General features: G+C 40.9%; 1 protein-coding gene across 1 annotated transcript in view; it reads left to right on the forward strand.

Annotated features, from left to right (window-relative positions):
* DPP4 (dipeptidyl peptidase 4) overlaps positions 1-16964 on the forward strand; it is an 82745-nt gene continuing 65781 nt past the window's right edge. The window contains exons 1-2 of the mRNA XM_058435803.1: positions 1-285; positions 495-582. Of these exons, the coding sequence (XP_058291786.1) occupies positions 1-285; positions 495-582 (373 nt within the window). The remainder of the gene's footprint in view (positions 286-494; positions 583-16964) is intronic.

Here is a 16964-nt window from a genome sequence, read left to right on the forward strand (position 1 = left end):
ATGAAGGTGAGTGCCGCGCCACGTACGTCCCCGGGGCGAGCTGTGGGGACCTCTTCGCCAAACTCCCCAAATGGCCCAAAAGCTGGCGAAACCGGACGAGGGACTCCCCTTAGGCGGAAGCCCCAAAGCCACCCTCTGACAGGTGAAGGGACGTCCCAGAGCTCTCGCTTAGCTTTCGGACCTTGGTTTCTGCTAGGACCCTGGCGTCGAGCTTTGAATGTCCCGGAGAGTCACTCCCAGAACGCACGCCCGAACCCGGGCAGGGGTAGAGAAACCAACACTAAAGTGCTCTGAAGGCACAAGTTCAAGGGCACCCGCCTTAGAGAACTCCGACTGGCCCACTCCAGACGCCACCCCCACCCCCAGCCCAAGGTCTCCCTCTTCTAACGCACTCCCACCTGCAAATCCTGCTGCCTCTGGAGCAGCCCCGACCCTCCTACGGAAACTGGGGCCACACGCTTCCCTCTAATTGGACTTGATCTGCCGGCTTGCAGACACCGTGGAAGGTTCTCCTGGGACTGCTGGGTGCTGCTGCGCTTGTCACCATCATCACCGTGCCCGTGGTTCTGCTGAACAAAGGCAGTAAGTTTGAAACATTTGAAAAAGATAGGACAGTTGGAGCTCAGGTCAGGCTCCGTCTTACCACGCTAAGGGAAACGAGGGATTTTTGCGTGGGGTTGGACCAGTGCCCCGAAGTGTAGCTGAGAAGGCTTCCCAGTTGTTGTTGCTGCTTGTAGAGCGGCAGCTGGATTCACTTCGCGGGGTCTTCAGCGTTTAGGCTGCATCTCTTGCGGCTTTCACGTGTTATGTATAATAAATGCATGCTTCCTGAAATTAGGGAGAGTCGGGATTTTTAAAATTTAAATTTTAAATTTAATTTGTAAAGTTTTAAATTTACATGTAATTTTTGAGAAAAGTTTTTGGGTGTGATCGGCAAAGGAAAAAAGGCAGTTTGAAAAGCCCAAAGACAGCAGTAAGGATATCTGAAATGGAAAGGAAAAATGAGAAAGCAAGCCCCAAAATACAGTTTTGAGAAATGATGTTCCACAGGGAACCCAGACTGTTTTCCCGCAAGGGTGGTGAGAATTCAGTTGGAGGGTGGGGAGGCAGGGAAGTAATTATCTGACCAATTTAGCAGTATTGCAGTGCTAAATAATAAAGCTGGTATACATGATAATATTTAAGAAGGGGCTGGAATCAGTGATGTTTTGGTGGATTCTTTTATTTAAGGACTTTCATGTCTTTTTAGCTTGCCTAAATGTATAAAACACTCAGATAATGGAATACTCACTGTAGGATGCAAGCAAGTGAGAACTACTAGTTTCAGTCTTCCCTGGCCTTACTTTCCTTTTAAACACTTGCTTTCATTTCAGCATTACACACTATAAATTAGTCAGCCAGTTAAAGCATTCTCTCTGGAAGGTTTAGTCAACTGAGGAATGTATAGTCAGTGCTTGCATACTCAAGGAGTCTTATCTAGATTTCAGGATGACAGTTCAGAATTAGTTTGTAGAGCTATGAAAACCACGCTTGCTGTGCAATTCAAGGCCAGGGCAAAGGTGCCAAAGGTTAAATAACTGAATGAGTTGACCTACTGCTAATGAAATTTGAAGAAACCAGTGGTTGCTTCTATTTTATACCATTAAATGACAGTCCACTTAAGCTTGACTCTTTCTTGTGGACTGTTAAAATATAACTATTTTCATAAAGCAACACTTTGTGTAAACCATACATGCAAAGCCTTGTGGGAGAAGAATGTGCTAGTCATACAATTGATAAATATAGGGCTTACAGGCTTACATTATGTTCCAGGCACTGTGTTAGTTGCTGTAAATACAAAGATAAAATTTTGTAAATATAAATATAAAGGCCCCTGACCTCAAGAACTGTATAAGCTAGTGGGAATATGCAAACAAATACGACTTGTTTTACATATATATGAGTGTATGTGTGTGTGTGGATACACACACATATATAAATAGAAATAATCTGTATGTTTGTCTCCAAAACATCACTGAGGCATCACAGCATTGCTGGAAGTTTGAGTAAAACTGTAATTATCAGAACTTCCATTAAAGCAAGTTGGAAGGAATACTGTACTTTGATAAGCCACTTGAGATGGCCAGTGAAATGGCGTAGGGATCTGAGGCTTGCTGCAGTTAACTCCGAGAATTTTGTTTTGCTAGGTAGGGTATACAGGCCGGGAAGAGCTGTTTTGCCATTTCTGCTAAATAGCACCTGGTATCTCCACCAAATGAAATTTGAACACATTTCAAGAATGTTCTCTTGAGCAGGACTTCCTGACAGACTCACTTGTTTGCATATAACTACTCTTATGATTCAAAAAAGTAACTTAGAGGTGCTTGAGCAAACTGCTCTGGAGGTTAGAAGGAACACTTCTGGGAAAGTCTCCGCCTCCCGGGTTCAAGTGATTCCCTTGCTTCAGCCTCCCGAGTAGCTGGGACTACAGGCACACACCACCATGCCCGGTTAATTTTTTGTATTTTAGTATAGACGGGGTTTTACCATGTTGGCCAGGATGGTCTCTATCTCCTGACCTCATGATTCGCCCACCTCGGCCTCCCAAAGTGCTGGAATTAAAGGCGTAAGCCACTGCACCCAGCCGAGAGACTTCTTATAAGAGGTTTCTTTTGTGGGGAAGCTTGAATAGTTAACATCAGTTTCTGGAGATAAGACATTCCAGAAAATGTGAATGTCTTGTGTTTCAACACAGAGACATAAGATCACATCCTGTGTTAGGGAGTATAAAAGGATCCAGGGCCCCAGCGGAGGGTGGGAAACAGGCAAAAGAGTTTGATTCTAAGCTGGAGATGATGCAGTGAGTGATGTTTTGAGCATGCCTGAACTGTTGGCCATGACAGTGGGAAGGTGAGTTGCAATGGAGCAACACTGGAGGGGGAAGTGAGGGAAATGGCCCAGGACACTTACAGTACAGGTCAGAATTTGGAGGCTCCAGAGCTACTCAGAAATGTGAATGACTGGACTTCAGTAACCGGTTAAACAGAGAGAGGTAAAGGAGAGGGTGGCTGAAGATACCTCTTGGACAACCAGGTGGAGATGTTGTTTCATGGTGGCTTTATTTATTTACCACTCTAGTTATTTATTGTCTGTATTTCTTAATTTGTATGTATGTATGTATGTTTAAGGAAAAAAGGGAAGTCATCTTGTTAACACTTCTGCCTTATCATAGGAATAAAGATAAAAGCTCAGGAATGCAGCATTTTCACTAAATCAGCAATACCCTTCCTGGGCTGTGCCACAATAAAGGTCAGCATTCCTTATAAAAAAGTCAAAGTCATCACCCAAGAAATGCCCTCCATGTTGTCAGTCCAGCTTTCAAGTAAACAAATGGAGCGAAGGAAAAAGGAAGGAAGTAGGGAGAAAGGAAATATAAAGGGAAGGGGAAGGGAAAGGAAAGGAAGAAGGAAGGAAGGAAAGGAATTTGATAGAAAAACAAAGCAAAGACTTAAATTACATGGAAACTAAAGAATTAAACAGCCAAAAGGAAGGAGGAAGCCATGAGCAAACCCAAGTTCATCCTCTGAGAGGCTGATTTAAGAGGTCAAGCATTTCCATATGAAATGCTTACTTTAGCAAAACTAGGCACACCCAGAACAGGATGGGGGCTAGTGAGTGGGGAGCCAGAGACAGAGAGAGAGAGAGAGAGAGAGAGGCTTAATACTATTGTCATATATTTAAGAATAAAAACTCCTTGAAGTCAGATTATTCATTTCACCAAGCACAATGAAAAGTTCACCCTCTTCGCTGTATATAATAAATGATTGTATTTTTCAAATTTTTTTCAATCATCCTACTATAGGAGGATATTGCATATGTAAGCATTCAGTTTCCTGAAGAATCAGTGAGAAATATATAAAAATACTTGTTGCATGGAATTGTAGAACTCTTCATGGCTTCGTGGTAATAAAATTCGCACACAGCATTTATGATTCCTTTATTTTTTCTTTTACATTATATTATATGCTGAACTTTGAAATATTTGGTTATTTGTCAAATAGTTTTATTATTATTGAATTTTATTATGGAAAAGAAGTATATCTCTTCTTTTGCTCTTTTCACTGCTTTAGTGGTAAATTTCTCTTATACCTTCTTTTGGTGGAAAGGAAATTTGACTGCTCACCCATCCATCAGTAATAAGAGAAAACCCAAATGTGAAGGAGACGGGAATAATCAGAGAGAAAAGATAGCATCTATGAGGTTTGCCTGAGGAAGTCCAGGATCTGTTCCAGGTTTAAAGCACAGAAATGAGCCTGAATGAAAGCTTTGTATGTTTCAGGAGACAATTTCTAAACAGTATGCTCTGTAAAAGCTGGAGTTGACTCCAGCTTGCTCAGTTAACTATTGTCAACCTTTGTGGAATGCTCATGAGGTCAGCAGGTTAGTCTTTTTCAGGCCAGTTATTTTGGGTTTTGCTTCCCTAGCCATAGCATATGCCTTAAGTTTCTCTATCTTAGAAATCTCTGCCTCTTTTCTCAAAGGGGATCACAAAGAGAGAGAAAATGAAGACTATTTACCCAGTTGATGGTCAGAGAAAGACAATATAAAAAGACTGGAGCTGGATCGTGTCTTTCAAATTTTATGACTTAAGAAATTACTGAGGCCCATGGAGAATGTGGCTGTAAATAATATGCAGGAGCGCCTTGCTTGAGGAAGAGAAGGCATGCAAGCTACAATAATAGCCAATATGCATTTACTAAGTGCTAAATTTGGGGCTGAGGGCTTTCAATGTATTTTTCATTTAATCCTTAGAACAACTATTTGAAAGAGAGGTACTATTACCCTCTCCATTCCTACAGAAGATTTATAGAAACTTTGAGAGGGCACTTTAGTTATCTGTAATTGCGTAATGAATTACCTCAGAACTTAAAACAATAAATATTTATTATCTCATAGTTTCTGTGTATAAGGAATTTTGGAGTGGCTTAGCTGGGTGGTTCTGCCTCAGGGTCTCTCATAAGGTTGCAATCAAGTTGTTATCTGAAAGCCTGACTGGGGCTGAAGGATCCCCTTCCAAGCTCACTCATGTGGCTGTTAGCTAGAGGCCTCAGTTCCCTAGTGTGTGGGCCCCAGTTCCCCACCATGTGGGAATTATATTATAATTTCATGACTTCTAATCTCTGTGTCCCAAGCACTCTGAAGAAGAGCCTACTGCGGATGCCGTCATTCCTAGGTAAAGCTGTATACAGGCAATGACTGACATCTCAAGTTTTTGAATGGTTCTGTTTAGTAGTATTAGTAGTGATAATAGATCCAGATTTACTTACTTGCACTAAATTATACTTAGGATAATATGGTAGCTACTTTCCCTTAGAATGAAGGATCCAAGAGAGGAACTAAGCAGGAAGCTGAGTTGCCTTTTATGACCTAGCCTCAGAAGTAGCAGGTATACCATTCCTTCTGCTGTGTACTATTGGTCACACAGACCAACCCTGATACAGTGTGGGAGGGCACTACACAAGTCTGTAAATACCAGGAGGTGGAGATCATTGGGAACCATGATGAAGGCGGGCTCCAATGACTATCAAAGAAGTTAAGGAACTTGCTCAAAGTTCCACAAAGTTGGGATTCATACTCAGGCAATGTGACTCTACAGCTGATAGTCAGTACTGTTCAACTCCATATCATTCTGTCAGCTTGTAATCAAGTATAAAATCAACTTGGCCATATTAGCATAATTGTTATAACTTCTCATTTGCATAGCGATATTATAATTTCATGGCTTCTAATCTCTATGTGTTAATTATCCTGAGGAAGAGCCTACTGCTGCTGCCTTCATTCTCATATAAAGCTGTATATAGGCAATGACTGACATCTCAAGCTTTTGAATGGTTTCGATTTTTAGTATTAGTAGTAATAATAGATTCAGATTTACCTACTGGCGCTAAATTACACTTGCTTTGCTTCTGATGTAAGTTACATTATTTCAGTTGATCTTCACAGAGAAGTTCATTTTAGAGAGATATATTAATATCTTGACTTTTTACACGTGAAAGTTGAGGGGTTTGCAAGTAAGTACTGGATCTTGGGAATCCAAATCTTTTGACTACCAACCTTCCCTGAGCCTGCTGGTTCCCATGAATGGCTAATTTATAGAAATGCCTTGGTGAGAGTTTTTCTGGGTTAATGTTTAATCATTACTTTATGGTTGGATGCTAATCCTTTCATTGCTGTAAATCAATATCTTGCAAATATTTTTACCTTTAGTCTTCACAGCTCCATTATGACCTCCAAAAGAGGGTGTGTCTCTCAATTTGAGAGTAACTTGAAACCATGAAATTAGAACTTCTGAGTAACTGTTTTATTATTTGCCAAGCATTGTATTGTTTTATATTGTTCTTCAAAATTATAACTTCCTAGGAAGCTCTTAAAGATTTAAAGATAAACTATGTGCTTTCTTTAACTGGGGGCATTAATGTGCACATTTCTTAATTATTTGGTTCAGTGAGGAAGCAAGTAGACCTATGGGTTCAGGGCCCTGGAAGAGGAGGTAATGTAAGGCAGAGCCAAAGCCACCAGAGATTTTATTCATGGCACTCTAGGAGCCATGGTGGCTCAGGATGTATAATTGAGGTAGAGGGAGTAGGAGAGGTGAGCATCAAGCAGGTCTTATCATCCACCCCTTCCCTGACTTCTTAAAACTGGGGACCCCAAAACTGAGCTTAGTGGCCCCTGTGGCCCTAATACCATTTCTGTGAGGCTGGAACCCTCTTTTCTTGTTTTCCTCGGTTGTTCTAAAGCCCACCCTGCTCAAACTCATGTCCATAAGTTTCATGGATGACTCTTATTTGTCTATTATATTCTTCCATTATTTGATTCCAGGCATAAAACTCTTTCAGTATGAGATTTAAAACCTCTTCAGGGCCAAGGTCCTACAGTGGTCAAAGACAATATTTTTCAATTCAAAAACATATTGAATGCTTACTGCATGTCAAGTATTACTGAAGATATGGGAGTGGGGTGATATGGCTATTGAATGCTTACTGCATGTCAAGTGTTATTGAAGGTATGGGGGATATGGGTCCCCTGCTATGATTGCGTATTTGTCCCCTCCAAACCTCATGTTGAAATTTGATCTCCAGTGTTGGAGGTGAGGCCTAATGGAAGGTATTTGCATAATGGGATCAGAGCCCTCCGACAGGGGTGAGTGAGTTCTTGCTCTATTAGTTTCCATAACAGCTGATTATTAAAAAGAGCCTAGCACCTCCCTCTTTCTTGCTTTCTTTCTCACCATGTGATCTCTGCACATGCCAGCCTCCTCTTTACCTTCTGCTATAAGTAGAAGCAGCCTGAGACCAACATCAGATGTAAATGCCCAATCTTGAACTTTCCAGTCACCAGAATCATGATCCAAATAATCTTTTAAAAAAATAAATTACTAGCCTCAGATATTCCTTTATAGCAACACAAAATGAGCTAAGATCTAGCCCTAAGCAGTATAGATAATGTCCCTGTTCCACTGGACCTTTACAATCCATAGAGCAGGCAAATTATAGGCAAGTGCAGAAATAATTGCAGATGGTAACAAATGCTATGACAGAAATAAAGTAGGATAGAGAGGACTGGCAGACACAGAAAGGAGTTTCTCTCTTATTCCAAGTATGATTTTGAGCTATTGGAGGATTTCAGCATGAATGTGACATGATCTTTTCACATTTCAAAAATATGCCTCTGACTCTTGTGTGGATAGTAGTTTGGGGTTGGTGTGGTTTGTCCAGGTGATCGATGATGGTGGCTTGGAGAAGGATGGTAGCATTGGAGGTGAAAATAAGTTTAAAAAGAAAAAAGAAATGCAGGATGTATTTTGGAGGTAAGACAATGTGCAGGCATGTGAAGAGTGAGGGAAGGAGAGAAGGTAAGGATGGCTCCTTGGACAGCTGGCTAGATAGCTTAAGTGAAGAATTTCTCTTGCCTCCTGGCTGTTTCCTTTTCATCAGAGCTTGTCTGCAGAGGTTCCTCTGGCTTAACTCCCCTTTCCTATTGGATCGGCCTTCCCCTTTCAAGGATGTGCTCAGGAACACCTCCTACTTCATATTCACCCAGCACAGATTTGTTGACAGAAGGTAATTCTCCAACTTGGCAAATATTTATTGAGGATTTTCTATATGCCAGGTACTTTGTGGGTCCCTAGGGATAGAAAGACAATAGATATGACCTTTGTCCTCAAATAATTGACAGCATTAAAAGACGCATAAACATCAACTATAATCAAAAGAGCTAAGTGCCCTTCTAGTAAATGATCAAAGTGCTATGGAAGCACTAGTGACCAAATGATAAATGCTGCCCCAGGAAGTTTCTACATAACCAACCAAGCATAAAACATTAATAATTAATGGGTCTTAATACCATCCTTCCAATCCTTCAGCCCCCAAGCTCGCTCTGAGGCATGCAGTGCACCTCCGTGTCGGTCTTCATTGACTTACAGCCCCCTGATGCTGTATGAGGATTGTATCGGGATGTTTTGGGCTTCAAGGAACCCAATACCTGGCCAAAAGTTATTTGAATGATAGCATTTTATTATTGTGTTGTCATTAGCATCTTTTATAATTGGAAGTGCAGAAGTAAAGTGGTTCTTGGGTTTGTTAATGTAATGGCCTGAACACATCAAGAACACGGGGCCTTTCCACTTTTCAGCTCTGCCATCCTTGGAGTTTTGTCTTTTGACCTCCAGTATGTCATCTCATGGTTGAGCATGGCTTCTGCAGCTCAATCCAGCACTTGCTCATACAGTTCTTTCACAAGGCAGAAGAGGATGCTCTTCCTCATTTATGTTCTGCTGTATCAGGGAGGAAAACCATTTCCATAAGTCCTCTGACCAGATGCAAACTTTCAGATCTTACTGGCTACATTTGTGTCACTTGTCCATATCCAAACCAATCACCAGCAAGGAAAATGAATTGCCATGGTTGAACTAGACTAATCAAGACTCACCTTTCTCAGGCTGGAGAGTATCTTCTTTTGCTAGCACTTGGAAGGAGAAGGGCAAATACCTAAGTTGAATTGAAAATTCTGAAAGACAGAAATTGGGGGGACGGCCTATGTAGGCATATCATGTATTTGGTTATTGCTCTCTTTTCATTATGTTAGAAAGATTTAATTTTTCAACAAAAGAGGACAGACATCAAGCCAGCTTTGATCTCCAAAAATCTGGAGCTGTAATTCTCTCCTTTCCTTCTCCTCACTTTCTTTCCTAACTGGGTTTATTGCAAATCAGTGTGCTTTGTTGCTGCCTTTCTGATCTCAAGGACATTTTGACCTCAGCCCTTTCTTTCTCTTGGCATCCAAAGTGATCAAGAGGAGAAAATAATTGAATTGCAATGTTAAAATATAAATCTGAGACAATAGAGCAGGTAAGAAACATCTGAGGGGAATTACTGACAATTTACCTCTAGAAAATCCACATAAACTGTCATATTTCATCCAGTTCATAATAGCAGAAAGTGGCAGAAATAGTCAACATAAAAGAAGATGGGCAAAGTTTTTAAAAAATGGTAAAACTTAGATCTGCTAAAGTTAACCCAGGGAAGTAGGACTTAAAATAATTAATGGCCATAAAAATAAAATAAGTAAAAACAAAAGCAAACAAAATAATCTCACAAGGTCTAGAAGCTATAATTTAATCTAACATGGGCAAAAAAAATCTAATTGATGACTGAAATCTTTGTTTTAAAATTTCCAGGGAAAAAATTACTCTGCATGGTAATGATTTTCTTAAAATGAAAAGGGTTTGGCTGTACTGAAAGGAGAACCCAGAACCCAGCAGCCAGTGGACCCTTATTCCTTCCTGGCAATCTGGCCCTATTTTCCCTGTCTGCTCACTCGCTTGCTCTTCTGGTGAACTATTCCAGGTATCTCCTCTCCACTCAAACTTCCAACACCTCCTCTGTATGCTCATCCATAGCTAAGGACCTGGCTTCCTGTTTTGATAAGAAAACTGAAACCATTAGAAGAGAACTTCAATTCTCACCGGCTCATCAGTGCATTCACTGTATCGGCTCCCCTCCCAAGTCAGGGGAATGAATGCTCAGGCTCCTACCCAAGACCAGGCCCTCTGTTTGTGCCCTGGATCCCATCCCTTTTGCTTACCGAAAGATTAGGCTACAGCTGTCCCCTTGCATGTGGCATCATCATTTTTTCCATCTCTATTTGATCATGAACATGCAATAGTGTCTCATATTCTTAAAAAAAAAATAAGAAGGAAACTATCTTTTTCTACCCTCATCCCTGCTAACCTACCACTCCCTTTCTCTGCTCTCTTTACCACAAAACTTCTTAAAGAGTTTCTATTATCACTGTGTGTTACCCCTCTCCCTTTTTTTTTTCTCTTAAGCCCCCTGGAATAAGGGTTATCCCCACCACACCACTAAAACAGCTCTGTTCTTGTCAAGGTCCCTAATCTCTGTGTTGCAGATCTGGAGTTGCTTATCACTCTGTGTCTCATGTGCCTGTCAATTAGTCATCCTTCTTCTCCACCTCCCCTCGGGGCTGTCACTCTCTCCTGGTTGTCCTTCTACCTCACTGTGCAGTCCTTCCCAGCCTCCTTAGGTATTCTTCCTGATGTCTTCAACTTCTCACCTTGGACTACTCTGGGGCTCCATCCTAAGACCTTTTCCTTTTTCACCTTAGATGACCTCATCCACTTCCCATGGCCTTAAATACCATTTACAGCTTGGCAACTTTCCAATTTTATCTGCAAACTAGACATTTTCCTGAGCTCTAGGTGCAGTATACAACTGCTTACTGGACATCTCCATTTGGATGTGATATTGGCATCTCTTACTGACATCTTCCAAAACTCTTTGTCTTCCCTTAGTACATCTTATTTCAGCAAATGGCAATTCTATTTTTGTAGTTACTGAGGCCAATATCCATACAAGTTCTCCTCAACTCCTCTCTTTCATCGACAAGTCACATCCAATGTGTCAGCAGTTTTATCATCTGTATCTTCATATTTTCTCAGAGTTTGACCACACCTCACTACCTCATCTCCTACTACCCTGGTCAAAGACACAATTGCCCTTCCCCTAAATTATTGCCAACATCTCTCTTTTTTTTTTCTTACTTCCCTATGGTGTATTCTCAACACAACAGACAAGGTGATTGTGGTAGGTAGAATTCTAAGATGACTCCCAAGAACCCTCCCCTCCCATCCTGTGTACTAATCTCTGAGATTGTGGATATGATGAATTTTCTTCCTGTAGTTAAGTTTCGTTATGAAGCACAGTTGGCTTTAAGAAAGGGAGATTACCTGCTTGGGCCTGACTGAATCACGTGAACTGTTTAAAAGCAGAGTTTCTCTGGCTAGTCACAGAACAGTCAGTCAGGGATCCCAGGCATGAGAAGGATTTAACATGCCATTGCTGACTTGGAAGATGGAGGGGTCATATGGCCAGGAATGTGGGTCATCTGTAGGAGGTGAGAGCAGCCCTGGCTTGTAGTCAACAAGTAAATGAGAACTTCACTCTCACAACCTCAATGAACTGAATTTTGCCAACAACCTGTGTGAGCCTGGAAGCAGGTAATTTTTCCCCAGAGCCTCCAGCTGACAGCTCATTGCAGCCAAAACTTTGATTTTAACCTCACAATACTTTGAACAGAGAACTCAGCAAAATGGGCTGGACTGATACTTATAGAACTCTAAGCTTAACTCTTAGTGCTGTGTTAAGTCACTAAGTTTGTGGTGATTTGTTACATAGCAGTAGAAAACCATTAATAATATAGTGATCAAATTGTTTTAATTTGTTATTTATTTATTTATTTTGAGGTGGAGTCTTGCTCTATTGCCCAGGCTGGAGTGCAGTGATGCAGTCTCAGCTCACTGCAACCACTGCCTCCCGGTTTCAAGCGATTCTCCCACCTCAGCCTCCCGAATAGCTGGCACTATGGCCGTGCACCACCATGCTCGGCTAATTTTTTTTTTTTTTGTAGAGACAGGGTTTTTCCATGTTGGCCAGGCTGGTCTCATACTCCTGACCTCAGGTGATCCACCCGTTTTGGCCTCCCAAAGTGGTGGGATTATAGGTGTAAACCACCATGCCCAGGCTGGTGATCAGATTTAAACAGAAGTCAAATCATGTCCTTTTCTGCTTAACATCGTTCATTGGCTTTCCATTGTGAAGGCTCCATGGCACTTGTTACCACCTAACGTATGGCATTGCTTACTCATTATCTGTTCATATGTCTCCCCCAGTTAAAATGTAAGCTTCATAAGGGCAGGAGTTTTTCATGCTTTATTCACTGTGATGTCTCTAGTGCCTAGAACACTGAATAACACAGTAAGTGCTAAGTAAATATGTGGTGAATTAAAGAAATTATCTTGGAGCTCAGGCAAGAAAATTTTTTTAATGACCATTTATTGATGTTGCTGTAATTCTGAATAAAATTCTTATATTTATAAACCACTCAGTACTAAATCATGTATACCTACAATTTGTAAGTGCTAGCAACTGTTTGAAAAAAGATACAATACATTCACCCTCATGGCTTATTAATAGTTAAGAAAAGATTGTTAAAAGTAAGTACTTAAATAAATAGAAAATTACTTGATTAATTGGCAAAATATGTGGTACAGAAAAATAAACATTTTAATAAGATGAGGAGAGAGAAATGAATGTGGACTAAGTAGTAAGGGATAGATCAAGAGGCATGCAGAGGAATAGTGGGAAAATGAAGGCCATGAATGTAGACTGTTTATTTGAGAAGTTTGTCCAGATGGCTTATAGATGAAGCAGGATCAGGTAAGTATTTCTTTAAGATTGGTACACACTCTGCATGCTTAACCACAGAGCAGAAGTGAGCAGTGGAAAGAAACTGAAGATGCAGCTGGGCACAGTGGCTCACACATGTAATCCTAGCTCTTTGGGATGCTGAGGCAGGAGGATCGCTTGAGCCCAGGAGTTCGTTCAAGGCTTTAGTGAGCCATGATAGTGCCATTGCACTCTAGCCTGGGTGACAGAGTGAGACCCTGTCTCAAGTAAAAAAGAGAGAGAGAGAGGAAGGAAGGAAGGAAGAAAGGAAGGAAGGAAGAAGGGAGGGAGGGAGGGAAGAAGAGAGGGAGGGAAGGAAGGAAGCTAGGAAAGAAGGAGGATAGGAAGGAAGGAAGCTAGGAATGAAGGAAGCTAGGGAGTGAGGCAGTGAGGAGGAAGGAAGGAAGGAAGGAGCTGTGTGTTTTAGAGGGAAAAGGTAAGATTTAAAAAAAAATCCCTTGGGAACAAGAGGATAAGCATCTGAGTCATAGATTGGGGTGTGGAACGATCGGGGAGGAAGCTCACCTCTCCCTCAGAGTTCTAAGGAAAGAGTTAAACAATGGCAGGAGGGACAGATACCACAGAACTGATGAGCTTGGTAGAAAATAAGCTTCTTATGGTAGTTTTGCTGTAAAGGAGGAATCACTGAATTTTTTTGTTGGCTAATTTTATAATTTTTTCAAAATGTATACTGCAGGACCTGAGTTGTTCAGCATTGTGTAATATTTAAAATCTAGAAAACATGAAAAAAGGGAAGAAAAGAAACCTATTTTAAAGCTTACATGACTATTTTTTTAATGAGTTCAGGAAAAAGATGATGAAAGTTATTGGGTATTCCCATGGTAAAGAGAATAGAGATGGTATAACTTCCTTTCTGGGAAGCCACAGAGTTGCCATCCTTCCTACTGTCCAGAGGGAAAATTCTAGAGTTTTCTGAATTTGCACTCTTTTGACTTTGAAGCAGAACAAATTAAGCTTCAACTGATCCAAGTCCTAATGATACTACCAACCTGCTTATTTAAAATAGTTGCAAACCCTGAATTTAAATACTTCCATAAAGCCTAATTCATCTCCACCAATTCACAAAAAGTGCCAAGAAAGCATTTACCACATGCAATCACTTTCCCAAAGATTTGGAGAGATTTAGAAGAGTGATTGTAACCACAGGCTTTGGCGCCATATTGCCTGGTCCAAATGTAGATTTGGTGCATACCAATCACAGGATTTTAGTCTAGTTACTGGCTGTGCCTGTCTGTGCCTCAGTCTCCTTATTTGTAAAATGGGAATGAGCATAAGAAGAATAAATGGGTTGAAAGTCTACATTGCCTAAAACAACCCAGCAAACTTGAGGAACACCATAAGAATGCATAATTATTATTCTTTATATATTTATAACATTTTTTGTTTGTTTGTTTTAACAGCTCCAGAGGCAGGTAGCATAGTAATTTTTGCCCCATGCTGCTGAATGTTTTGCCTGGCAAATACTGGGAATGGGGCAATTCCTGTGGCAGTTTTGTTTTCCAATGTTTATTTTTTCTTATATCGGGAATGACAAATGCTTGTCACAAAGAGTAGCCTTGTTGATTACACTTATAAAACTTCAGGAGACTTCTTCAATGAGTCAGTGTTAGAGCTCTCAGTTTCCATAAATGCAGATTTCCTTTACTCAGTTTTCTTTCAAACATGAGCTGATCTTTCTTAGTTTGCACTATAATACCCTCCACTGAAGTCTCACTACAACTGCTTTTAAGTATATGTCAAGAGAAACTAGCCCTTTGCTAAAATAGTTGCATGTTTCATGGGCCTGTGAGTCATTTAGTCATACACTTAAGAACTTTCCACCTTTCAAGTGTTTATCATCACCTCGGATTATACAGCCTAATGCCAGTCAACTTCATGGGGCATAAAAGCCCTGTACTGTACATATTAGTTTGGGCCATTATTGTATCAGTCTTGTTTATTCCCAGAAAAGTCTTATCAAGAAAAGAGGGAGTGACTATAATCAGAAAAAAAAAAAAAAAATTCTTTCAAAAAGGGATAAAGCAGTCCTGCCACCTTGCTTAGTGCTGGCTGCCTGTGTGTACAGAGCTTCCTGACTCTGCGTGATAGCAGAGGGAACCAGGCAGTGTAACTGGGCTTAGTTTGGTCAGTCCTTCTAGCCTTGCATTTCTTTACCAACATGTTCATATTTGGGTTAAGATGAAAGTAGATATCTGATACTTGACTATTGAGACATACATATTCTGCCCACTTTCACTTTTCTGCTACATGTATTGGAGTCGTATGCTGATATTGTTTCAGGGTAATTGGAGTTTCAGTCTCAACATTTGTCTTTCAAATCCAGTCTTGTGAGCAGTTTTTGTTTTTGTTTTAATGTTGCTCACAATTTTGAGGAACGTCTAGATGAGGTTGTCAAACTGTAGTCAGGACTGGCCACCTGATGTTTTAAAAGTAAAGTTTTATGGGAAAACAACTGTGTCCACTCACTCACAGATTGGCTGTGGCTGCCTGCAAGTTACAATGGCAGACTTGAGTAGTTATAACAGAAACTAAAGACCATAAGGCCCACAAAGCCTAAACTATTGACCAACCAGCTATTTAAGAAAATGTTTGCCAACTCCAGGTCTAGATGTTGTATTCTTACCACTTAAAAATACTTTCGTTATAATGTCTAACTTAAATAACGAGATTCAGAAAAATGATTAAACATAGAGTTTATTCAAGTGCAAAGCTTGAGGATGACCTCTTGAAAAACATACTCCAGACAAATGGGGTTAGCATTACAAAGTGAGGAATTGAAAGTTTCATTCATATAGGCAGTTAGCAGGGTTGCAACATTTTCCATACAAGGTCAGTATGTATATTACAGTGATTTTGTTGGTTACAGATTGCTATATTCCAACTAAGATTGCTTTAACATTCCATGAGCAGGGGTGATGATCTGAGGGGTTCCTACCTCAGGCACCATAAGGTCTTTTCTGGTCATTTACAGGAAAAAACAGAAGTTACAGCTGCATGGTATGTGACTCAGGCCACATACCTCTCAAGCCTCAAAATAACCTAAAGTTCCAACAGATTTAAGTTCTAATTATTTAATTTCATCACAATAGGTAAGATGAATCAGTTCTTATATCAGTTAGGGAAATCACACTAGAGGCCAGGCACGGTGGCTCAGGCCTGTAATCCCAGCACTTTGGGAGGCTGGAGCAGGCAGATCATCTGAGGCCAGGAGTTCAAGACCAGCCTGGCCAACATGGTGAAACCCGGTCCCTACTAAAAATACAAAAATTAGCTGGGAGTGGTGACACACGCCTGTAGTTGCAGCTACTTGGGAGGATGAGACAGAAAAATCGCTTGAACCTGGAAGGCAGCGGTTGCAGTGAGCCAAGACTATGCCACTGCACTCCAGCCTGGGTGACAGAGTAAGACTCTGTCTCAAAAAAAAAAAAAAAAAAAAAAAGAGAAAAGAAAAGAAAAGAAAAGAAATCACACTAGATATTTCAGCAGAGAGATTTAATATGAAAATTGGTTACACAGATAAAAGAGCAAAAGAGAAACTCTGAGGTAACTGAGAAAGAGTAACTGCAGGAAGGAGTCACCTCTAGGGATGAAGAGGAACACAGAAGATCTCAGATCAAAGCTCTAAGGTTTATAATCCCCCCAGCTGCTACTGGTACCTCTGTGAGGCATGATGAAGCAGGTTCCGGATATTACAAAGGAAGCTAGAGGCTGGAGCAGGTGCTACTGCTGGGTGCATGCTGTCAGCAAGAAAGAGGAAAGGAGGAGTCCCTCCTCTTCTCTAATTGCCATCCAATTTTTTCTCTATTTTCCCCTATTAAAAGAACCTAGCAAGAATCCTGCAGATGAGGCTTCTTGGAAATATAGCTGTAGAGCCCTTCCCCAGAATTACTGAACATGGAAGGGTACGTTTGGAGGTGAAAGCCAGTAGGTGACTGGCTCAGGTTTACAGAAGTATGCTGACCTAACAGTAACTAGTGGTGGTCTAGAACCTGAGTTGTAATAGCCTGACAGGTTCTTCTTGCCTGCTGCACAGATAAAACCAATTCACTGTGACAGTGATATTGCAATAGAGAATTTCATAGTCACAGGACCAGCCAAGTGAAAGGACAGGAGACAGTTCTCAAATTGTCTCCCTCAAAGCTCGGAGGTTAGGGTTTT

The sequence above is a fragment of the Hylobates moloch genome, unplaced genomic scaffold (assembly GCF_009828535.3).
Source record: "Hylobates moloch isolate HMO894 unplaced genomic scaffold, HMol_V3 SCAFFOLD_1, whole genome shotgun sequence".
Taxonomy (NCBI): Eukaryota; Metazoa; Chordata; class Mammalia; order Primates; family Hylobatidae; genus Hylobates; species Hylobates moloch.